The sequence below is a fragment of the Podospora bellae-mahoneyi genome, chromosome 2 (genome assembly GCF_035222275.1).
Source record: "Podospora bellae-mahoneyi strain CBS 112042 chromosome 2, whole genome shotgun sequence".
NCBI classification, from domain to species: Eukaryota; Fungi; Ascomycota; class Sordariomycetes; order Sordariales; family Podosporaceae; genus Podospora; species Podospora bellae-mahoneyi.
Window position 1 is genome coordinate 540,931 of NC_085881.1, and position 23,578 is coordinate 564,508.

The following is a 23,578-nucleotide window of genomic DNA, read 5'->3' on the forward strand; positions in this document are numbered from 1 at the left end:
ATTGAATCGTCATGTGATGCTTGCTTTTGCTGCCAGTGTGTTGAAGTGAATTCCGCCTTGGGGAGCATGATGGTCGTGCCTCTATGTAAAAGCCGATACAACGATCCCCGCCATGATGAGCCGTAGCTGGGACCGCCTCATCTTAGATCGAATCGGGTGATATGCCTTCGAATCTGACGGAACAGCTAGCGTCGGAAACCTCAATCCTATCCTGACATCACGGCACTTTGGTTCACTGTACGTAGGCAGTTATTGATATTTCCTAATGCTATTCAACAGCTATCGTCCAGGATCTGCAACCCCTGGAATCCCGCCAGAGGTGCTAAGCCGGCCTGGCAAGAATAATCTATCTGACTGCGCGAGTAGTAATGAAAGGCTTCCAGAGTCCCGCAAAATCCCTCCCGTTGTAACATTTTCCTCCGGTACCATCTTGTCCGCTGCTCCTGAGCAGGAATTAACTAAGAGATAACAAGAGAGTATTGTCATATGCATCAAACATGAAAACATGACTTGGAAGGGAAACAAAACAGCCGACTTGAATGTAAGAAAACAAGATAAAAACACACAAATAAAAATACAGAAACATTAGCCAACGCTTTCCGAAATGTGATCAAACCATAAAAACCAAAAGAAGAAGAAAACCCAAGCCAAAATGTTCCGGTTGCCCGGAAGCCCTCTGCCCAAACGCCTGGTATCGTGACCCATATCCATAACATGACATCTTCAATAGAATGAAGAAAATCGAAAAGAAAATGCTGGTGTCTAAATGATGAGGGGTGTTGTACAATCGTGTGTTGTTTCGAGTGTCGTAGTACAGTAGAAAAATGCAGACGCTATGCTTCTAGATTGCCGAAACCCAAGTTGCCGTAAAAGCCAAATAACTCCTGAGCCAAAATTGAGGCTCTATTGCTCTGCTGAGCCTATAGCGTTCAAGTCATGGTAAAATGTCTTGGGGAGCCCAGTGTGAGGTGCGGTGTCCCTTGGTGTTTTCCTTCGTCTTCGATAACAGAACTGCCTGTCCGTTGGTGGTGCATTCGTCCGTAGGGGAAATTGAGCGACATGGGCGAGATGTTGAGTCTTGTTTGCCGCTTAGAGAAAAGCAGGCGGGGCTGATGTTGACATCAATCGATCGTGGCCCACGAAGAGATAGGAAAGCCGAGAAAATGGTTGGGTTGGTGCCGGAGCCCGTTCTCGGAATGAGTAGAGATAAGAGACCCAATCTTCATACTCAAAAGGTACCAGTGGTGGTGAATGCGAGGAACGACAGCCTATTGTCGAAGACACAACTTTTCATCGGTACCGGCTGCCGTGTGAGCTTTTGTGTGATCTCTGGCCATGGGAGTGGTAGCCCGAGTCGGAATACTGGGAGTATCTGTAGTCGTCATATCCGCTGGAGTGTGCTGTGTGATCTGCGCAGGCGTACCCAACCAATATCGTCCTCTGCTGGATCGTGTGGCCTACACGACCATATGCCGCACAACGATCGATGGCGTGCTGGTAGTACAAGCAGCGGCAAGATGAGTACAGCTCGATCAACTGATAGCACATGATGCTGACTTGAGCTTGAGACTGAGTGTGAGTGTCTGTATGTATGCTGGGGGTAGGAGGTGTCGTCCGTGCAGAGGGTGTTGACTGCCGGAGCGGGAGGTGGCGGTGGGGTTGCTGTGATGGGATGTGTGATCTGATCCGATCTGATATGTATCTGACTATCGAAAACCAAGGCTTGGTGTGCGAACTTGTGTAGAAGGGTCGCGAGAAAGTGCACGAGATTCCTGAGAGCGAAGGCCAAAATAAATATAGGAGCAATACCGAAGGAGTGGCAGAGCCCGAATTCGAGGTGTGCAAGAAGAGTGCGAAGCGAATGGCAACGCAAGGCAAGCAACAGAACAAGAGAAATGAGTAATTAGGCAATACACCTTCATGCAAGCCAGTTGTGAATGTTCGACTCATCATCTCCAGACCGAAAGAGGACATCGTAGGAGCCTTATAGGCGTAGGAGCCTGTCGAAGGTCTCCAGCCGTTGTTTGGAGGGGACCTGCGTCTGCGGCGTGAAGGCAGCAATCACCACCTGCTGCCAGGGGAAGGATAGGGATAGTAGCTCACACCTCGCCCTCAGTAACCAGACTCCAGCATAGAGCCATGCAGACTAACGCAACGGAAGAGGGCGCAGGGACCGTTGTTGGGTGGTCCATGAACCGGTACATGGCTCTGTTTGGCATGGTGTTCTCTGGCGGATGCACAAGGTGCATGTCATGGTGCAGGGTGCAGGTGTTGTTTGGGAGACTTCCGCAGTCCTGTTGAACGCAGGTGCGACAGAAATCGACGGTAGGTGGGTGGGTTCTGCTGGTACGAAGTCGCAGTACTAGCGGTTGGCCGGCAGGGATAGCTCCTGGAGGGTACAGCGACACCTCACCCCCCAGCCCCCAACTAAACGGAGCCCAAGCATCATAACGGAGCGCGGCAATCTGACTGCAGTGCCGGGGAAGCCCGTTTTTGCGGCGTGACTCTCTACTGTCGAGCTTCGCGGGTACTAGACGACAAGGTCACTCATCGCCGCCCTTGATTGAATTGGTGTGTGCCATCTGCCGTCTTAGAGCTTGCTTCCGGAATTGGCAGATACATTAGGGCACAGGACACAGAACGAGACGCTGACGTCAAAAGCCACATAGGCCACTCCCGTCATGCCTGAGGTTCCATTTTCGCAAACAACATGCGAGCTGCTTGTGCTGTGCGTATTTGCTGATGCGTCTTTTTTCATGACGGCCAGCATGAACCAGTGCATCAGACTCGGTGTGTGTTGTATGGCGCGGTGTGGTGTTGGTGATGGTGGGTGGTAGTGAGGTACAGCGGGAGCCACTGCAGGAGACAAAGTACTGCAGCGTGATGCAAGCGCGCTCCAGCGATCGATAATCAGATCTTGGGACCTGCCGGAGCAACATTGCCTGCGTCGGGTCAACTCTACTGCTGCAGGCATCAATGTGCCACGACAGCAGCATTGGCCGAGTACAGACATACTCCAACAACTTCCAGCGTGGTTTTTTGTTCGGTAAGCTATGCAAGCAATATCGACGACTGATCATCAAAGGTCCCGGATCTAGGTGGGCCGCTGCGCATTCCGGCTTTTCTAAGCAACTCAGGAAGCAGATGTCGCAGTTGACGCCGCGTTCAGCTCGAGGTCCTTTCGACTGTTCAAACACGCAACGCCGAGTTGCAATAGCAACCGAGACAAGTTCCGTCCATCATTCGACTTGTGGAGCAAGCTGGGCATCCTCGCAGCAGGGACGGCGATATCAGCCATCCTGTTCTTGGCAGGTCAGTTCGAGGATGACCTTACCGGGAGAGTCCAAGGCACACCCGCGGAGCCGTTCCCGGCCGTGAGTTAGGCGGCGGTCCTTCTGCTCCTTCAAAGCGGTCCCTCCCGTCGGCAAGTAAGGTAAGGAATCAACCATCGTCATGCGCTGGGCCTTGACCTGGGAAGTCGGTCCGCCACATACTCCTACATCAGTAGTCTATTTGCTGAACCGCACCGAGAGCCGCAGAGCATTGTGGGTGCGGCGTAGATCTGAATCCTGTATGTCGATGGGGCGTGCAGTGTACAAGCCTCAGCGGGGGTTTCGGGGGTGGTGTGGCTGACCAGGCACCACGCCTTCGAAACTCGTAACGGGGAAACCAGTAAGGCGTCTCCAAAGATAGTTCGAGTTCATTGTGTAGCAGTGGGGAAGTTTCTGTATTCTCCGATCCCATGCTGGAGTACTAAGTTAAGGTAGCTGACTTTGAGGTCCGAGAATCAGATGGTGTGTTGTACGAACAACGGACCCGGGGTTGTCTCCCGGTTATCTGGGTGGGTCAGTATAGACAAGGATGCTGACGACTTCACTAGTGATTTCTCTACTACTGACGAGAGATCATCACCAGCATATGATATCAGAGCGAACAGCCCAATCCATCCGCAACGAAGCGAGTTGAAACGGTCGTGCCAAGAAGAGATCGTAGAAACGGGACAGGGACCAGGGACGGGAGCATCTGATTGGAGTGCGGAAACCTGTGCTCACCGCCAAGGCTGTCAATGTTTCTTGAAACAAACCGCCGCTGCCATGGCGGCCTCTGTTTCCTGGCGCCGGTCCGGATCACGGAGTCGGGGGGCTTGACCGTGGGGCCGGGAGGATGCCGCTCAACTCGGCCATTGGACGTGGTACGGAATGTCGACCGGAACCCTGACGGTCTTCTGTTCTGCTATGGCTAAATCTGCAGTCATCCTGTGTGGGTGCTCCCTCCCCTAGTCCGGCTACAGAATGGCATGACGGACATCGATACCAAAGATACTGGATTTAGCAGTTGGATCTCGTCAGCACCCGAGTTTTAGGGCTATTGTTGATATCATCTTGTCACAACGGGCGCTTCAGCCGTACCTCGCCCAATGGTGGCCAATGCGATGCTGCAAATGGTGGCTGCCCTCCCTGACCGTCACCCTGGGACTTGAACCCTGGTTCGATCTTGCGATCGGTGGGGGATGTGCCCCTCTACCTCCACCAGTCGGCCTTTTACCACAGCTCCACCATCCACCATGTGTGTACCCCATCACCAAATGTCGAAAAGGCGGCTGGGGACGGTGAGAACGGACAGCATACTATTGCCTGACACTTTGGTGGTTAGTTTGGTTAGTTTGATTTCAAGGATCGGCCGCTCCTGTCAGCGCTGGAGTCCTGCGTGCGCAGAGAGTGTTTCCTAGTGGTCGCCTGCCTACCATCTGGGCAATCACCTGAGGTTGTAACGCGGAAGGGCATCAGAACATCAATGTCTTCCACCCAAACCAGGGGTTATCGGCCATGGAGACGGCAATGATGACTCGGCTGCCTCGGGACGACGACGGTATGCGTAGAGAGTACTCCTTTCAATGACGACATCAAGATAGCACTCACCGAAAGGGCCGCCCAAACGAGGTCCCATAATCCCTTCGGTCCTCTTCCCGTTGCTGGTTGCTACTGTATGTGGCTCGTATCCACCGCAAGACTTCAAACTCATCGCCAACGCCTGTGTGTGATGTGTCAGCGTGCTTTCGAGTTTCAATTCAACCTTGCGATATGCCTGACCCCACTGCGCGGCACGATCTTTTCGGGAACCCTAATCATCCTTTGCCGGCGCCGGGCCCATGGTGATGATGGCACGATGGAGCCCTAGTGGTCTTTGGATGCCGACCGGGGAGCTCTGGGACGCGGCATGCGGGGACAAACGGAGTTTTTGACCGACGGGGCTCGGGAGCGGGCCAACCAGGCTGGCTTGACGAGCCCGCAGTGCTGCATGTCTTGCGGCCTTTCGTCTTGGGGTCCAATCAGGAATCGGTTCGATAGGACGGTCGCAACACAGCCTCGCGATGGCTGACGGCTGCAGCTATTTGCTCTCGTCGTTGACTCGGTCGCTCAACAAATGGAGCATCAGTGACGTCGAAAGTGGAAACGGAATCGCCGGCAGGAATTAGGAGACGGAAGATGTAAATGTTCGCAGTAGCCTCTTCTTGCTGTGTTTCATCATTGGCAGTCTCCCCCACTAAACTTTAGTTGCTGCCAGTGGGTGCATTTACAATTGCTTGCTTGGTCGGCTAGCACCCAATCAGGCATCAAAATCAGGCAGCAGTCCTTGGGGGTGCTGTTGATGCTGACCATGTGAAAGAGCCAACCTCCCAAGAAGCTCGACGGAAACAGGGAAGGTGTAAAGCTGCAATCTATCTTACCCCACCACAGCAAACGTTCATCGGTTATGCTGTCGACGCCGTTGAGATGAGATGCGAGATTCTGGGCTCATTTCCAGCCCCCATCCATGATATCGCCGAACACTTTATATCTCTTCTGCCAACACGAGCCTCTGTGAGTAATTTCTGAGTGGCTGTGAGCCATGGCCATGATTCGGACCAAGGGATATACGTGGTAATTGACCGAAAAACATAGGTCTGCCTCCCGTTAAGTGCCACAGTGTATACAGGAAAGTGTGGCTTAAAAACGACTAGAAACAGTCAAATGAGCGTCAGATTAAGCTTCATCCGCACTCATAGATGCCCGTCTTATGTCGCACAAACTCTACAAGCCACCATCAGGACCCCCTCTCGGGTTGCTGTTCGGTCTGCCTTCTGCCGTACAAGGAGGTTCCCAACATCAGCTTCTCGATATTCATCTCTCCTGCGCTTACAGGAACCCATCGCCGTGTGGTATACTGTCGCCCAGTCTTGAGGGCTCATGCCACACAGTGCCGGAATCCGGACGGTTTCAGATTTGGGCGCAGAGAGACTGGCGATTACTACCCCAGATTCTGTAAAATGCCTTGAGATGCGGCACAGAGTCTTTTCACATTGTGTCGGGCCTTTCGAGTTGGCTTTGAACCCAACTGTCATGCCTAGTTCAAGGGGCAAAGCTGCCTTTTGGCCCCCAACCCGCCCCCACGTTCCCAGCAAACTCGGTAAACTCACGTTTCACCTTGAAAATCCACAGAGAGGTCCTTTTGTCGCGGTACAATATGAAAAGACACTCGGCAGCGAGTATCGCTCCTGTGCCTTTCTGGGTTGATGGCCACCATGGATACCCATCGAACTGTGTGTGGTTGCTGACATACGAAGTCGGTGTCGAGCATACCATATCCGATGAAGCTGTCCGGTCTGACTTCGAGATCACCTCTTGTTTGCAGAGACTGGACCTCACAGGCTTTCTTAGCCAACCGTCGGCTCTCTTTCAATAGGGGGTAAATTGTGACCACCTGGGGGGCCTTTTCTGACACCCTGACGTCTTCCGTCCTGCCCTCGCGGTGTCATGGGACACCACCTCTTTCTCAAGTGAGATGGATGCGTGATATTACATGCAAAGACGATGAGAATAGCAGCAAAATAACCGGTACGAGGAATGTCTCTGGCACCGAACAATTTTGGTTTGCCCTCAGGTCCAACTGGATGGTCACACACAGGGCCATAGCAAGGCACATATTCAGACTCCCGATTGCACTGCCCAACCAGACTCGCATGAGTCGGCGTGGAGAGATGGGCATTAGCGAAACAGTCAGCATCTTGCACGGGACGGGACGAGACGAAACGGAACGGTTGCGATCCTGAGGAATCCTCCGCAAAGGCGTCGTCCACCCCCGACCGTGCGTCTTGTTTGCGCGATCCTTAGACTCCGTCCTCTGTCTCATGATGAGGATCATAAGAGTCACTCGCCTTAGGCAAACACATCCCAAGTCTAGCTGACCCTACCCAGCTGAAGAGCCGGAATTCTGCTTGGTCCACCGTGTCCACTTCGTCAGGCTCGTGACGTCTCATCAACCACATGGCAGCCTACTTGGTAGAGTTTTCTTTGGGACTCTTAGATTAGCTGGTTGTTGGAGTTGGGCCAACCACGATCAAGGACCACATATCGACCAGAAGCAGCGCCGTAATACAACGGTGATTGCGTGACGACTCTCTCCGGGTCCTTCCCCGGCACAGTCCGAGATATTGTGCCTGTGAGATTCCCGAGAAAGCGGGCACAGTTTCAGAAGCAGTATACAGATCGCCGAATATCGCCAGCAACGACGGAGAAAACGGAGATGAGTCAACGACAGACAAATGAAGGTAGGTACAAAAACCTGATGTATCTTTTGCTTCACACCTCTACCCAATACTCTCACACCACCTCACACCACACATGCTCAACAGCAAGAACTGGGATGTCTTCATCGGGTTATGCTACCTGTCTTATACTAGGCGCCTCGAGGTTTGGGTAGCACCACTGACTCAGCCCAACGAGGACTCCTGATTAATCAAGCTCGAGGCTGGACAGGTATCCACCTTCTGGCAGATCGACGACAATCCAACAATTGTCGAGGCATATTCAATCTTGACTTTGTGTTGAACTCAGTGAGATCAGGTCTGTCCAGTCAATATACACCGTCACGATGTTCCCCCTCCTCTATCACCAGACTGCCGGACAGCCTCCCATCGTTGTGGCTCTCTCGGCATTTCTACTCTCGGCCAACTCAGAAATCAATCGCAAGCCTGCGAATGAGAACAAATTCTTACCCTGCAGACCCCCCTTTCCCGTCCCAAACTGTGTATATAGACAAGTCCTGGCAGAATTGTTATCCTTCAAGACCTATAGACCATCTTTCCAGGCCTATCAACTGTCTCTTCAAAGGTATGGTTCAGTATTTTTGCAGCGTCAGTTATTCTATCCACGATATACGTGTTGCCTTTGATCATCCCGTAATGCAAAACCCCCCAAACATCAATAATCAACCTCCCAGAATATCTCCCTGCTTTGCCTACCTACAGACACCACATCCGCACATGCCTCATTTTTACATGATACAATATTGTGATTCCTCATACCAACACTCACAAACATCAACCGACGTTCAGAATGAGAAAATAAGCGCGCGCGGCCAAAAAGAGGTATCGGATACCTCGCAATCAATTACCCAGGCCAACAGATCGTCGGCCTGGCTTTTTTTTTCATGTACATCATGAACAGTGCATAAACCGAGGCACAACATATTTGAAATCATGACATCAGTATTTTCGAAATCATCAAGGCTGCTCTCGGGCTGGTGTGCAAGTGTAAAATCGTGGTGAATCTCGGTTACAGAAGAAACTAACCTATCATACGCCTTTAAATAACATGAAGCCCCGTCAACAGGCAACTCTCGTAACGACTACCACGGGGAGGGTATTCATCTCCATCGTTGTAGCCCGCCCCCTTCCCCCCCCCCCCCTTAAAGTGAATACCATGTTTGCCATATCCTTATTCCAGCGAACAGCTTCCACTTGGCGTGTTGTGTTTATGCTCTCGATCGTTATTATGGGTGTACGTAAAACTTCACAATAAATCCACAGCAATGCTACCCACCGAAACAGTTGTATATTGCTCGGGTAAGTAAATTCTTTGACTGAAACGTCGAGGAGATGGGCCTTTTGGTGTAGGTAACTACCTGCGGATGGTGTCTTTCTTCGTCTTTGTATGAGATACCTGCTAAAGAAGCCGATTGTACCTTAACAAGTCTTGATGTAATGGAAATATATTACCGCGTTGCTTATCACTTCTTTCAAAAAACAAAACGGATATGTACAAGACCCAAAAGACAAACACACACTGCAGGCCCTTAACCTCGTCAATATCTAATGCACTCTGTTAAGTTTATATACTATACAATACCTCCCCCGTCATATACTCGAATAATGATTCTCTACCCCATCATGCACCTTCCTGATGTTATGTTCTATGTCAAGAGTAGTGGTATAATACACGTCCATCAGTCGGCTAAAATACAATAAAACTCGCCCTTTCTAGGCCTGGCCAACCAAAATCGTCTTCTCTCATCTATGATTTCATCCTCCCTCTCAAAATTGCCCTCCGCTACGCCCTTGCCCTCCTCGCGGCGAGTAGCCTTTGCCCCTCTATAATCTCACGTTCCTCCCGGGTGTATCTCTTTTGGATTGCCCTGACCTTAGCTCCTTCCTCCGTCTCTCCCTTTCCCCCCGTGCCGCCAGCGGTTTCGGTTGCTGGATCTTAGGCTCATCTTTCTGCACGTGAATTGCACCGCGACCTGGAACCCCAGGCTTTTTCCCCCGGCGCACGGCCAGCAGCTCCCTCGCCTCAAAAACAAACCACCTATTTTTCCTCGCCGCCTTGAGCAGGGCCTCATCCTTGGCTGTAGCCCGCTTGATCATCTCACAAAGTGAAAATCTCGGCCTGAGAGAGAGATGTGCCGTTTTTGACCAGTCCCAGAAAGAGCGGATATCGTTGGTGGGTGCCGCTGATGCCCGATGTTTCCAATAATCATGACGGCGAAAGTCAGATAGCAACAGCCGTTTGTAGATGTCGGGCTTTGACAGGCAAACCTTTGCCGTCTCTTTGTTCAGCCACTGCTTCCACCGTTCCACTCTGGAAACTCCCCTCTTGATCAACGACTTTTCCAGAACTAAAATCTTGGCCAAATGTCGTTTGCTTCGAACGAAACGACCTGCCTGTACCCACTTTTCAGGCAAAGTAGAGAATCCCAGGTACTCTGTGAAATCAGGCGACGTCGCTTTCAGGAGCGTCGCGACGCGGGATCTCATCAGATGTGAGTCAAACCCGGCGAGGACTGCATGACGGAATATGTAGGTAGTCAGGTGGAGGCGCCTGGATGTCCAGGCCATCGAGAAGAGCACTCGGTATGTGATCTCGTCTGGCTGTGCCAGGCTGTGCTTGGAAAAGAATTCCAAGGTTGACATCGCCAAGCCGAGTTTCCGCTGGTCCCGGCAATGGGAGAGTATTGTATTCAACGTAATTATATCCGGCCTTTCTCCAGCAGCAATCATAGCCTCAAGAACCTGGAAGAGGTTGTTGAGCTGCCCTGAGGTGCCGTACTTGTGAATCAAGATATTCCCGATCCAGACCGTCAGGCGCCAATCGGGACCATAAAGGTCGCGCTGGCTCTGAAGAAAAGACTGAAAATCTTGCTTCAGTTCAAGAGCCCGGTGCAGGTCGAGGCCAGCCATCTCTGCGTATATCCGGCGCATGCATTCTGGGTCCGTAAGATAACCTTTCGTGTTCATCGCCCGCAGAATGTAGCGCCTGACGTCTTCGGCCTTGATTATTCGTAAGAAAAGAAACCAAGTTTTGAAGTTTGGCGCATGCCCATCTCGAACCATCGCACCGAGCGTCCGCTGGAAGGCTCGGAGGTGCTTGGACTTGACTGCGAATTGGGCCACCCAGTTGAAAACATCGGCATCGAGTTTAAGACCTAAAGACTTCACGCGGCGTACCAGCCCGCCTGGCACATGGGTGAAGCGGGATCCATGAGGTGATTGGGCGAGATATCGAAGAGCGTCTTTGAGGGCGGGAAGCGAAACTGCATCAACGCACTCCTCATCATAAAAAGCGCGCTGCAGCTGGTGGACAACGACATCCACATGTGTGGCCTGTTCATCACCCTCATTCCCGTATAAGAAGCGGTGCTCACCAGGCGTCAGTTGGCCACCCACGAGTCGGCGAATGTAACGCAGGAAAGAAGCCTTGGTCCAAATCTCACCAGGCTCCAAGGGTGGAATCTGATCTGCCCTAACCGCGAGGCGATATGGCTCTGGCTGAATTTCATGAAACCTTGCTAGTTCACGGGGACGCGAGACGGGCTTCCTGAACTGCATCTCCGTTGTGCTGTCTTTTCTCTGCTTCGAGTCTTTGGCTTTGGGACCCGCGATTCGCAAAGACAGCTCCTCCACTGTCTTCGGTGAAAGCTGCAGCAGGTCTTCCCAATTATCCTCGGTTCGAGTTCCAACGAGAATGCCACCCTTCACTGCGCGAACAACCCCATTATAGGCCGCTGTGACGTTATCAAGCCCACCAAAGATCAGGATAAACTTCTCCTGTGTAGCACTCCATTCCAACCCTTTTAGCCCACTCTCCCACACGGATGGTACTGGCCCTGTTCGTTTCCTATTTGTCGTAGTGTATAACCTCATCCGACATCCTGTTCGCGAACAAATATCCCAAAAGTTGTCATGAAAGTCGTCTTCCAAGCGCTTGAAGCCGTCATCTGGAAGTCGCACCTTGACCACAAGAATGTCGTGATCAAGAATAGGAGTCTGCTTCAACAGAGTCTCGAGAATGAGACGCCAGTCTGACACCCGCTTGTGACGCTCGTCGATATGTTGTGCTGCTTTGAGAGCGGCGCGGTGCTTCGAGGCTTGTTTCTGTCGAGATCCCCAGCTTAGGTTGGTGCCTAGATAGTCGACAGTAACGGGAATCGCCCCGTGAGGTTGGTATGGCAATATCTCCAACCGGCTCACCAAGTTCTGTGCATTCTTAGTGGCGGCGGCCTTGGCGGAGGCATGAGCACTCGGGCGTGCATTGCTTGCTGGCTTCGGGGTGGTTTTGGCAAGGTTCGAGCGGCCGGCATGGAAGAAGGCTCTCTGGTATCCGGAAAATGGGACAATCGCAGCCGAGGAGGACCAGTAGAACCGGGGAATCCGTGAGCGTTGCGACCAGGCCCTCCAAGGTTGCGTGACTCCCAGGCTCATTTGCTATGGATGTGGCATGTCGAATGGCGGAAGCATTCGGCCGGCCGGGGGTTCAATATCCGGGCCTTCCGATCTCTGTAAATGCCGCAGTCGCCGGCGTCGTCGCAGTCGCAATCGTCGTCGTCGTGGTGCCGTGGTTGCTGCTGTCTCAGCGAGCTGGAGCTTGTCACTCTTGTCAAAAAAATTCAAGAGCAACAATCCTGTCCCGCCCGCAGCCGCACCGGCTGCCCCACTTTCAACACAGTGACAAATAAGTTGCAAGAACACTGTGCTAGCATAATCGCTCTCTTTCAACAGAAAAAGGGGGTATTTTCATTATCAATATTGAACTCCAGTTCTCCCATGCCGGTATTGCTATTCCCAAACGATATTACCCACGCCCATGAAACCATCATGACCTCAATTTTTGGTCTCGCCGTTTGGAGGAGCTGGCTCTGAAGGGCCGGATTTATCAACGCCTTGCCACGACGGATCCCACCCCTTTCGATGATCCACTGCTCCTGTCGAATCGCCCTCCTCAGCCATTCCCTTGACGTCGCTCCAGTACTCAAGCTTTCTTACCTCCTCATCTGCATGCTTGACTGCGTCGGCGAGATTCCTCGCCCGCCGTTGTAATTCTCCATCTGCGTCCTTGCCCTTCTTGCTTTGTGCCACCGTTTGATCATGGATCTCGGTCAATCTCGTCAGCAAGACCCTCCTCGAGGCCTGAAATACAAAGAGTGACATGATCTCGTGCATCACCTTCTGTAGCCCTGCCAGGTCTTCCTGTGCATGTTCAAGGTAGTTGTCCACAGCCTCGATCTTTTCCCGGTCGATTCGGGATGTCCGCAGTATGGCCAGAAGATCGCCAACATGCTCGATGTCGTCTGGTTGTTCAGCACCACCTGATTTCGTTGAGCTCATGCTAAGTCTGCTGCCTCGGGGGCTGGCAGTCCGTTTACTCATCCTGCTCGAGCTGCGTTCGCGTTCGCGTTCACGACTCATTTCTGACGACGGTCGAACGGAAAAATACTCGGGATTGAGCATTTGGGGGTCCTGTGCAATGTACCCGGAATCTTTTCTGACCCGTTTCCTGATCCATGCTCGACGACGAACAAACGAGTTCCACCATCTCGCCTTGTGCCATGAAAACTTCTTAGAAAATGCAAATGAATACTCCCAGCCCTCATCGTCGACATTGTCGTCCTTGTTGATTTTCCACTCCGGCCAAGCCCACTCCCAGCTAGGATCGGGCACCTGAGCTGTGTGTATATCTGTCGGGCTGGGCTTGTGGGCGTAGTTCGTCCATGCTGTTGGGTCCAAGTTGCCCAGGGCTTTGGAGGAGAAAAGAGGTATTCCGCAGAGGAAGCCGCCTCTTTGATTCTCGTAGAGAATCTCGATTGCCGACTCAGGCGCCTTTTTCTTGCTCACACTCTTCCTCCTTGCTGTCCCGGTGTTGACAGCGTCGACGACGTCTTCCCGTAATGGTGTAGGCTCTACAAGCTGTTAGTGTTGCTCTTCAGAAAAGATATGACAACGTGGGCGTACCATTGATGTGGATGGAGGGGCGTGGGCGTTCCTCCTCGTCTGCTACACCTACTCGCGCATTGCTGGCATCACCATTCTCACGATCAGATACCCCTAGTGCTGACTCCCGTGTTGAGTCCTGCAATGACGAAGACGGCCCCGCAGTAGGAGGCCCGATGGAGTCGTCCTCGGCCTCGGACTTGTCAACGAGGTTGATCTCGTGGTCGAAGTCGCTATCTTTGGGCGGGGGCACGCGACGCGACGAGCGGTGATGTTTTATTCTCGGCATGACTACCCCTTTACCAAAAGCATGACGTACCGCCGCCTTCTTTCAGATCCCTATGTCCGCAAAAATACATTGACAAAACGAAGAACACGGGGCCGACGGCTATAGCTGGGACGCTTTGTTGGGGTTCGTGGAGATGTTTGATGAAATACGCTGGTGCCTTGGACAGAAGTTTGTGTTGGAGCTGGTGTGTACGTGTAGAGACCGATGAATCGACAGGGGTGTCCTCAGGAAAAGGCTACACGCAGGTGCAATTCAAGACTAAGGCATGCGATTTGAGACAATGGGCATAATTAGGGGTCCCTGATGGAAACCAAACTGGAGAATTGAAGTGTGCTTGTCGAGAGAAGCGTGTGAAGCTGAACTGGAAGCTTCGCCTGCGCCATGATGTAATGTCGTTGGGTTAGCGGTGGTGCCCTGGCCAGTTTGATGCCAAGCTCCCCAGGCTGGCTCGTGCTTTTGCATCTTTATAGTGGGCTGAAGAACACTGTCTGAGAGAGCAACTGATGTATAGCTGATGGCTACAAAACATGAAATAACCCCCATATCTGACGATGTAACAAAGGATTCAGAAAGAACTGTAGAGCTGTCTACTAAAATGATATCCGTAGTGTCAACAAAGACTCTTTCCATGTCTGAAATCTGAATCTCGAATACAGTGGACCCCATCCCCAAAGCGGGGCAGCGGCAGTGGTCGTGGCCCCACCGCAACGGACCTCTCGACCGCGAACTGCCCCTCGCCTACGTCATGCATGACCCGTGAATGAAGAGCTCTCTCCAACAAGACCCAGTTTGGTACCAGACAAAAGAGCAGAAAAACGTGCCCTGAGGTGTAACCGGGAACGAATAGGGAGGTAGTAAACCAAGTAACAACTGGTTGCTTGCTTTCCCCAAATGCATTGAAATACCACAACCACCCATCTTCTTTGACCACCAACTTCCATTCATCAATCAGATTTCACACAAGACACAGCTCCCATCCCATCAAAAGCAACAACGCTCGACAGCTTCCACTTCACCAACAAAACCACATAAACTTTACAAACAATCACAATCAAAATGTCCAAGTCTCGCGCCCCCCTCGCCCTCGGTGCCCTCGCCGCCTCAGGCATTGGTTACTACCTCTACAGCGCTGGCGGCAACCCCAGAGCAGCGGAGAAGCAGTTTGAGAGTACGTCCGACCATCACTACACCACCCACCCCATCATCTACCCCTGATACTAATTTCCCCCTCAGGCGACGCCCACCGCGCTGCCGCCAAAATCGAATCCAAGATTCCCACCAACTACCCAACCCACACAACCCACAAGGCCGAGAAAGAAGGCACCCGCCTCGGCCACGAGGTCGGCACCAAGATTGACTCTGCTGTATGTTTTCTTCCCTCGTTCTCGCCCCTTTTTTCCTTTCAAATCAAAAACACTAATAATGCAAAGGTAACCACCGTCAACCGCGACCTCAGCCAAGCCAAGCACGAAGCTGAGGCCATCGCCAAACAAGCCAAGGCCGATACCCTCAAGAAGATTGACGAGTTTGACCGGACGGTCGAGGAGAAGGCCGCCAAGAGCAAGAGCTACCTTAGCTCGTGGTTCGGGAGCAAGTAAAGCTCAAGCTATCAACTACTTAATAATGAAAGGAGGTGGGAGGTGGGAGGCGTATGATAATGGAAGGGGAGGGCGAACGGAACTGGTTTCTTTGTTTACCATCATGACATGAAGGTCGCGTCAGCGATATCTATACAGTCACAACAGTCATGTTTGGGGGTTTTGATAACTGGGTGTGTTCAGGTTTTCGGGGTTTTCTAGTTTTGTTTGAATTTGATCTCAAGTTGATCGATCAATTGATATCATTATCCTATCCATACGTGCCCTGATCCCGTCCCATGTCCCCAAACCAATTCAACATTACAACACTCCTCTAGGACCCTACTCCGGCAAAGAAGCAGCAACCAACTTCAACATCTCCTCCGTACCCTTCCCCGCATTCTTCGGCATCTTGGCCACCCGCTGCCAATACTCCCCATGTCTCGGCTCCGCCAAAACACACCTGCTCACCAACCCAGCCCTCTTCTCTTCCGTCCCATGCTGCAGCAAAAACTTGTAATACCACGCCCACGTATCCCCATGGTCCGTGTCCAGCTTCAGCGCTCTCTCAAACCATTTATCCGCCTGCTCGAGTTTCCTCTCTTTCCAGAGGATATACGCCGCCGTCACCATCAGCACCGGGTCGTTCTCCACTTTCTTCATTGCCTCCGCCAGCAGCGATTTGCGCTGGGTTCGCTGTTCCAGGTGAAGAATCCTCTCCGCCCAGAGAAGACCGCTCTTGGGCATCTGCTGCAGGGCAGTAGCCATGAGGGTCTTGGCCTGAGTGATGTTACCGGCGCGACGCTCAAGACGGATGAGCTCAGTCCACAGCTCCGCCGATTTGGGAATTGCCTGCCTTGCTCTGTCGAGGACGGAACGGGCCTTGACCACGTTGTTGAGGCGCTCCTCCAGACGGGAGTACAAAAGCCACAAGGGGACCGACGAAGGAACGGCGCGGACACCGGCACCATATGCCTCCCTTGCCTGCGCCGGCTGGTCCATGTCCTCGTAAATCTGCCCCTTCATCATCCAAAGCTTTGGAGCGTTAGGGAAGAGGCGGAGGGCGTCAATGACGAGGTCAAGGGCGGCTTCGCTGTTGCCTAGCTGGCGCTCAAAGGCCACGGAACGCATCCAGACACGATCGGTAGGGGCGTTTTGCCGGGCAGTCTTGAGCAGGTCGCGGGCTTGATCGATAAAGCCGTTGTCAGCCTCAAGCTTGACAGCCGCAAGCCAGATGTCCTCGTTATCGGGGTTTTGCTTGAAGGCACGGGCCAGAACGCGACGAGCCTCGTTAATCTCGCCTGCCTTTTCGCGGGCCAGCATGAGCCAGAAGGTCTCTTGGTGAGGGCAGGCCTCGACGGCTTTTTCAAGCGCGTTCCAGAGGTCCTCCTTGTTGCCGTGCTCTCTCTCCAGGTCAACGGCGGCGAGGTAAAGGCTCTTGCTGTTGGGGAAGACACGAAGAGCATAGGCGTATATCGCCCGGGCGGTGGCGTACTTTTCGCGGCTGATACTGGCTTTGGCATCTTCCATCCAGAGCTCCTTGCGGTCGTCGTCCTCGTCCAGCCCCCAGCCGAGGGTCTCTTCGATGATATTGCTGCAGGTGATGACCGCGCCTTCTTCCTCGCACTTTTCAGCCTCAGCAATCCATTCTTCACGCTTGGGCATGGCGTTTTGCTTGACCAAGAACTTGACGGCATTCTTCATGACTGGTCGTCTTGCACCCTCACCAAGCTGCTCCTCCAGGCGAGCGGCCGCAATCCACAGCTCGTGGGAGTTGGGGAGCTTCTTGACGGCCTTGTTGAGCACCTTGCGAGCATTCTCCGGGGTCTCTAAATGTGCCAGTCTCAGCCACAAGTCGAGTGATTCGGGGATAAGCTCAGTGGCCTTGGCTAGCAAAATGCGGGCATCTTCCACATCTTCTTCCAGGTTCACCGCATGAATCCATAAAGCCTCGGATTGTGGGTTATGATCCAGCGCCTTCCGGATCACCTTCTTCCGTGATCTTTGGTCATTCTCCAGTTTCATGGCTGCCACCCAGAGCTTCACCGACTTTGGGTTGTTGCGGATAGCTTCAGCCGCAATAATCTTGGCATTGTGAGTGTCGTTGATGTTGATATTCTCAAGCCAGATATCCTCATTCTTGGGGCAATGCTGGCACCCAGCCGCAATCAACTTGCGGGCGGCACCCGGTTTCCCTGCTGTCATCTCCAATCTTGCCGCAGCCATCCAACTGGACGCCTGTTTGGGGTTTGAGTCTACAGCAGACTTCAACATCTTTCTGAACTGCTCAATATCACCGATACTCTGCTCTGCACCTTGGGTGCCGGCTAGTGAGGTCAAGTAACCCCTCGGATCCAGACTCGTGGCGCTACCTGCCGTAGCAAGCCCGCTGGTTTGCGATGTCTGCTCAAGTCTTGCCTTCAACACCTTGTCGCGGGCGGCACCGATCTTTGCAAAATCCGTCGTCGTTTCGGTTCCTCCGGGAGTAGCGCTGGTAGCAGTCCCATCGTCCGCAACTGTCGTGCCAAACTGACCCTGGTCTCTCGCAGCAGCTAGCACGCTGTCGGGCACAGCATAGAATCTCTCCATCCTCGCTTGTCGTGCCCTCTTGGTCTTGCCGGTGGCATCCTTTGCCTCGGGTATGTTCGCCCAATCTTCGTCGGTGAGCTCGGCCAATTTTCTCTTGAGCCCGGCAAACTGCTGCTGAATCTTTGGGTTCTGTCGCTCGTATTCTTCTCGTTCGGCTTTTTCTCGTGCTTCCCTGTTCGCAAAAAGTAGACCGTTGGTATTTCGTTCTCCATTCATCTAAGGGTATAAGACGATAAACCGAGTGCTTTTGGGTGTACGTGTGGGAAGGAAAGCGCTGGGTTAGACTTGAAAAGGGGAGAGTACTAACCTTTGCTTTCTCCTCCTGCTTGCCATCTTCTCGTCTATATCTTCCCAGATCTTGTCTGCCTCTTCATCCTCCTTATCATAGAAACCGCCGGCAAACAGGCCAACCTCGTTGTCTGGATCCTGATATCGAGCGGCGTCATCGTTGTCATCATCTTTCGCATTGTCGCCGCCGAGTCCCAATTGCGCTGTCCTCTTTGCGACGGCAGCCTTGATTTGATCTTCGCTGGGACCTTCTCGCGCCGGACCCAAGTCAGATCTGGTGGTAAAGCCAGTAGCACCACGCCCGAGACCAGCTACGTAGTTCTCGGGCGCGGGCATGCTAAGGAAGTCCCTCCGTGACATTGTGGCGGCTGTTTATCGATCGCGATGTGGATGATGATGTCGTCTTCTATGAAGAATCTTTATTCATGCGCCTGCAATGGTTGGCGGTCACCGTGGCCGGGGGCGCGAATCAATGGTGGTGAACTGGTAACTTTTTGTTGCATGGATTATCAGTTGTCGCGCCAGGCACGAGCGAGCTTCGGAAGTCAAGCAATGCTGCACGCCAAGCTTTGAAGGAAAATAAGTGGGACATGCATCTGCTTTGGGTTAGGGTGAGGGCTAGGGTTAGGGTTCGGTCTCTAGCCGCATCATTCAAAGTTTTGGACAACTCTTGTATAAGGTGTTGAAATCATTAACATAAATTCGTAGAATTTTGGAAACTGATAGGCTGGAACGATCCTCTATCACAAGGTCAGTTAAACCTGTCCCGTGTGAAAAAGAGTGTTCCTACAACTTCAAGATGCTGATTGTGTAACCGAGGCAGCCCAGCCTTCTGTGTCCTTGTACACATAAGCCAAGATGCGAGTAAGACTCCAACTAATGCAGTTGGGCATATCCTGTTGCTATGGCTTGGCTGAGGAATCTGGGTGCTGCCTAGGATTAGTCTGGGAGGCCGCGTCATAAAGCTTCGGGGCTGGCAAAAGAAGTTTACGAGGTGTAAGTGAGCTAATGGTAAGGCACTTGCTGGGCAGACTCTTGAGACTCAGCTTCCAGATCTTACTGTCAAGTTTTGACACTGGGAAATACATATGAAATAGTAGCAGGAAATATACAACTCGTGGACATCATGGTCCCATGCACCAACGGCCGCCTTCGTGACTCCGAACCCGAGGAAGCCGTTTTAAAACCCCGGGGGTTGGCCCATGGTGGTTGCTGTTATACTGTAGGGCTGACGGGTGAGCGCTTAGGGGGGGAGCAAAAGGGTGGGTTAGGGGTGGCTGGCAACTGAGCGGGCATTGGACAATTGACGGGAGAATCTGGGCAAAAGACACAGCCGCAATGTCTACCAAAAAAAACAACAGCCACATGCCCCCATCTGCCCCCCCATCTGTCTCCAGTTGTCCCCGTCATAGTTAATTACCTTATTAGCGGCGCTCTCCCTAGCCGACTTGTACGGATTTACTTTTAGAAGCTCAAAACATCTCGACGTCGATTAAAACTCCTCGCGCAAGCGCCCCCTACCCAAAAACTCGTTCTGTGTCGCTTGCCTGGCGGGCCTTCTTTAGCGGGGCATCGGATCGGTCAATGAGACATCACCCCGTCGCCGCATGAACCTCTGTGACGTCGGCACTCCACGAACACCACCAGAGTTGAACCTCGACCAACCTTCGGACGAAGCCGTGTAATCACCCAGACTAGCACTAGCCGACGGGCAAAGCGCACTTGAGCGCACACCATGGCAGGCATTGAGCAATTGGAAATCCACAGCAAGGTATGTCCGTTCTGCCTACGGCATTTGTCAAAGTTGCCGCTCCTCATGGACCTGACGCGCCTTGCACTAGCTATTCCATATATGCTGACAGTTTGTCTTGTATCGCGAAATAGGCCTACATTGTACGATGGGTCAAAGTAGATGTTGGCCACACCATCTCCTGGAGCGTGCAACCTCACAAGAAGTCCATGTAATACCTCAGCCCAATGATGCCCCAATTGTCAGCCTGAGGCTTAAACTGATCTAATCTTTTCACCTAGTAACTTTGGCATTGTTAAGCACCCCGGGACCGGCGAAACGAATCTGACCTCCTTGGCCGACGATGCAGGGCTTGCCGATCAACACACCGAAGGCGTCGCCGAATCGAAACCCGGTCTCTTTGCGAAAAGGGACGCTAGTACCGCCCAAGATCAGCTCGCCAAAAAGGGCTTTATACCGATACACTGGCATGGAAAATGCGAAGCAGACAAGGTCTCGGTCGGCACCTACGATGTTACACAGGCTGGCATGTTTGGCCTTGTTTTTGACAATACCTTCTCGAAGCAAACATCCAAGACGGCGACATTCGTCCTTCTAACATATCCGACCGGCGCCCCTCCACAGACTGCACGAAATCTACCCAATCTACAGGCGGGACCTCTTGCCAGCGCGAGTAGGACGAGCTTGGGCAAGCATGGCAGCCCCCGGCTCGGCGCTGCTGCCTCGGAATCCGTCGACAGTCTACCCAGCCACACCCGAGGACGCGCATTGTCCACAGCTACCGCTGCCGGTAAGAGTGAGAGCGGCGTGTCTAGCTCCTACCATGTTGGCGTCCTGCTCAAGAGGAGGCGCAAGAAGGGGCAGGGCTACGCCAAGCGTTTCTTCTCTCTGGACTATACGACTTGTACTCTGTCTTACTATCATAACCGCAACTCCTCGGCTCTTAGGGGGGCTATTCCGCTTAGCTTGGCTGCGGTCGCAGCGGACGAGAGGAGACGCGAGATTACCATTGACTCTGGAGCTGAGGTATGGCACTTGAAAGCATCGAATGCCAAGGAATTCAGCGATTGGGCACGGGCGCTGGAACGGGCAAGCAAGATTGCTCGGGGGGTGGAATTGCCTGTCACTCAACCAGTGTCCTCGGAAAGTCAGGGGGGAGTTGCACCGGTACCTCAGATCACCATTCCGAACAGCGCGCAAGACGAGGAGAGGGAGTGGAGGCAAGTTGAATCTCTGGTCAGCAGGATGGTAGGCACCAGAGATGCTCTCCGGCGCCTGGTAAAGGATATGGCTGCGGAAAAGCAGCCACCTAGCGGCCATGGATACCTTTCTCCAAGCACTCCTACACTTCCAGAGGAGACCGAAGGTTATTTCGGCCCGCCGACAACCGCATCAGCAGCAGATAAAAAGTCTTTCTGGAAGCGCAAGGCTAGCGGCGCCGCGTCTCCTCTCACCCCCCAGTCTTTCCAGACAGCTGCCAGTTCCTCGTTGACAATACCAGCATCGGGCCATAGCACCCCAACACAAAATGGGTTCAAGAAACAATATGGTGCTCTCCAGCAGGAAGGGCCAAATACTCTGGAGAATTGCACCGCGCTGTTGAGCGATCTGGATTCAGTCGTGATGGAGTTCTCGACTCTTCTCGCCACCAGCAAACGGCGACGGTTGCCTGCACAATTATCTGCTCAGCCAAGAGCAAGCATTGAGTCGTCCGCTTCAACGGTCGACGAGTTCTTTGATGCTGAAGCCGGTGATGCGGACAGGTCGACAAACCAGCTGATGATCATCGAGCACCATAGTGAGGATGATACCCAGGCATCAGATGTTGAGGAATCGATCCACGAGTCCTCGTCTGTCTCTTCGATTGAAGATGAAGACGACTATGCTCAGAACGCAGAGGGTGGTGTCAACCTGTTCCCACCAAAACCCAAATCATTGATCCCCCTTCCAATCACGGAACCAGTCACCAGACGCAAGACGATCCCGCCAGCCAAGGTAGCGCCCCCAAGTTTGATCGCGTTCGTCCGCAAGAACGTCGGCAAGGATCTTAGCACGATCAGCATGCCTGTTTCTGCCAACGAGCCGACGTCGTTGCTCCACCGCGTTTCTGAACAGCTCGAGTACGCTCAGCTTTTGGATGCGGCGGCTAAGCATCCTGACCCCAAGGACAGGTTGTTGTACATGACTGCATTTGCGATCTCTGGGTTCAGCAACACCAGGGCAAAGGAGAGGTCGATTCGCAAGCCCTTTAACCCACTCCTTGGTGAAACCTTTGAGCTTGTCCGTTCCGAGGCAGAAGTGCCTGGTGGTTTCAGGCTTCTTGTCGAGAAGATCACTCATCGTCCTGTCCGGTTGGCTATGCAAGCTGATAGTGCGCTGTGGTCTTTCTCTCAGTTCCCGGCTCCGTCCCAGAAGTTTTGGGGTAAATCTGCCGAGATTACCACTGAAGGCCGGGTAAGGGTTAGCTTGCGTTTGCCGGACGGCACAGACGAGCACTACAGCTGGACCATTGCCACTGTTTTCTTGCGCAACGTGGTCATGGGTGAGAAGTACGTCGAGCCGGTGGGGAGCATGAACGTGAACAATGATACGACCGGGGCCAAGGCTGTCATTGAGTTTGTAGCAAAGGGTGTTTTCGGCGGCAGGGGAGAAGAGGTCAAGGTGGAGACGTACGGCCCCAATGGCAGCAGATTGGGTGCTGGGTTGGCGGGCACTTGGACCAACGGGCTGAAAGTCGTGCCAGGAAACAAGGAAATCTGGAAGCCGGGGCAGTTGGTCGAGAACGCGGTGAATACCTATGGTATGACTACCTTTGCCGCCAGTCTGAACGAGATCACGCCGATTGAAAAGGGGAAGCTGCCGCCTACGGATACGAGGTTGAGGCCTGATCAGAGGTTTGCGGAGCAAGGGGATTTGGACCAGGCGGAGGAGTGGAAGGTGAAGCTGGAGGAGGCGCAGAGGGTGAGGAGACGGGTGTTGGAGGAGAGTGGGGAGGAGTATAAGCCCAAGTGGTTTGTCAAGGTTGCCGGGGGGGGCAAGGGGGGAGGAGGTGTGGAAGTTGAAGGGAGGGAAGGACGGGTATTGGGAGGAGAGGGCTAGGGGGAAGTGGGAAGGGGTGGTGGATATTTTTGCTGGGTAGTTTTTTTTTCTTTGAGGAGACAAGCTGAAGTGGGTTTTGGATGATGGGAATACCGAATAGACTTTTGGGTGGTGTTTTTGTGGTAGGATTTCTCTCTTCTCTGTACTCTTAGCAGGCAGGTGTTTATGTGTCAATTCAAGGAAGTATTGAATGTTCAAAACCAAGTCCGCGCAGCGTGGAGGAGCAGGTTTCTTTTGGGGGTTAGGGTTGTAGGTAGCTCCCGGATCTTTCGCCATTCGCATTTTCAGCACTTCGCAAAGCTAGAATCATGGATTGCTCATAAGGTATGACGGTTAGCACATTTATGACTGTCTCCGATGGAAAAGTTGGTTTTGGAATCTAGTACGTCCATAGAAGGAATTTTGTGGGTGTTGGTTGTGTCTAAGTATGGTTAGTCCTATGTGAACAATTGAATACCTACCTT

General features: G+C 52.8%; 7 protein-coding genes across 7 annotated transcripts; 2 read left to right on the forward strand and 5 right to left on the reverse strand.

The window, feature by feature from the left end:
* Window positions 1-1,290: 1,290 nt before the first annotated feature.
* On the reverse strand, window positions 1,291-1,548 carry QC761_200645 (uncharacterized protein; the record flags this gene model as incomplete). The annotated part of the gene is made up of 1 exon (XM_062875792.1): window positions 1,291-1,548. One exon carries the CDS (start codon window positions 1,546-1,548, stop codon window positions 1,291-1,293), a length of 258 nt encoding a protein of 85 aa, XP_062734311.1.
* A 3,243-nt stretch (window positions 1,549-4,791) lies between these two features.
* On the reverse strand, window positions 4,792-5,720 carry QC761_0031480 (uncharacterized protein; the record flags this gene model as incomplete). Its single annotated transcript, XM_062872264.1, has 2 exons — window positions 5,091-5,720; window positions 4,792-5,031 (listed from the first exon to the last, which is right to left on the reverse strand). Exons 1-2 carry the CDS (start codon window positions 5,127-5,129, stop codon window positions 4,792-4,794), a joined length of 279 nt encoding a protein of 92 aa, XP_062734312.1. The 5' UTR covers window positions 5,130-5,720.
* Window positions 5,721-9,409: 3,689 nt separating this feature from the next.
* Window positions 9,410-12,016, reverse strand: QC761_200650 (uncharacterized protein; the record flags this gene model as incomplete). The annotated part of the gene is made up of 1 exon (XM_062875793.1): window positions 9,410-12,016. The coding sequence occupies one exon, from the start codon at window positions 12,014-12,016 to the stop codon at window positions 9,410-9,412; it is 2,607 nt and encodes an 868-aa protein (XP_062734313.1).
* Window positions 12,017-12,415: 399 nt separating this feature from the next.
* On the reverse strand, window positions 12,416-14,468 carry QC761_200660 (uncharacterized protein; the record flags this gene model as incomplete). The annotated part of the gene is made up of 2 exons (XM_062875794.1): window positions 13,544-14,468; window positions 12,416-13,491 (listed from the first exon to the last, which is right to left on the reverse strand). The coding sequence occupies exons 1-2, from the start codon at window positions 13,809-13,811 to the stop codon at window positions 12,416-12,418; spliced, it is 1,344 nt and encodes a 447-aa protein (XP_062734314.1). The 5' UTR covers window positions 13,812-14,468.
* On the forward strand, window positions 14,419-15,635 carry QC761_200670 (uncharacterized protein). The gene is made up of 3 exons (XM_062875795.1): window positions 14,419-14,979; window positions 15,045-15,175; window positions 15,242-15,635. The coding sequence occupies exons 1-3, from the start codon at window positions 14,868-14,870 to the stop codon at window positions 15,407-15,409; spliced, it is 411 nt and encodes a 136-aa protein (XP_062734315.1). The 5' UTR covers window positions 14,419-14,867; the 3' UTR covers window positions 15,410-15,635.
* On the reverse strand, window positions 15,569-19,416 carry prp1 (U4/U6 x U5 tri-snRNP complex subunit Prp1). The gene is made up of 2 exons (XM_062875796.1): window positions 18,285-19,416; window positions 15,569-18,149 (listed from the first exon to the last, which is right to left on the reverse strand). The coding sequence occupies exons 1-2, from the start codon at window positions 18,623-18,625 to the stop codon at window positions 15,731-15,733; spliced, it is 2,760 nt and encodes a 919-aa protein (XP_062734316.1). The 5' UTR covers window positions 18,626-19,416; the 3' UTR covers window positions 15,569-15,730.
* On the forward strand, window positions 19,345-23,425 carry OSH3 (Oxysterol-binding protein 3). Its single transcript, XM_062875797.1, has 3 exons — window positions 19,345-20,036; window positions 20,150-20,226; window positions 20,297-23,425. The coding sequence occupies exons 1-3, from the start codon at window positions 20,001-20,003 to the stop codon at window positions 23,112-23,114; spliced, it is 2,931 nt and encodes a 976-aa protein (XP_062734317.1). The 5' UTR covers window positions 19,345-20,000; the 3' UTR covers window positions 23,115-23,425.
* The last annotated feature ends 153 nt before the right edge of the window (window positions 23,426-23,578 follow it).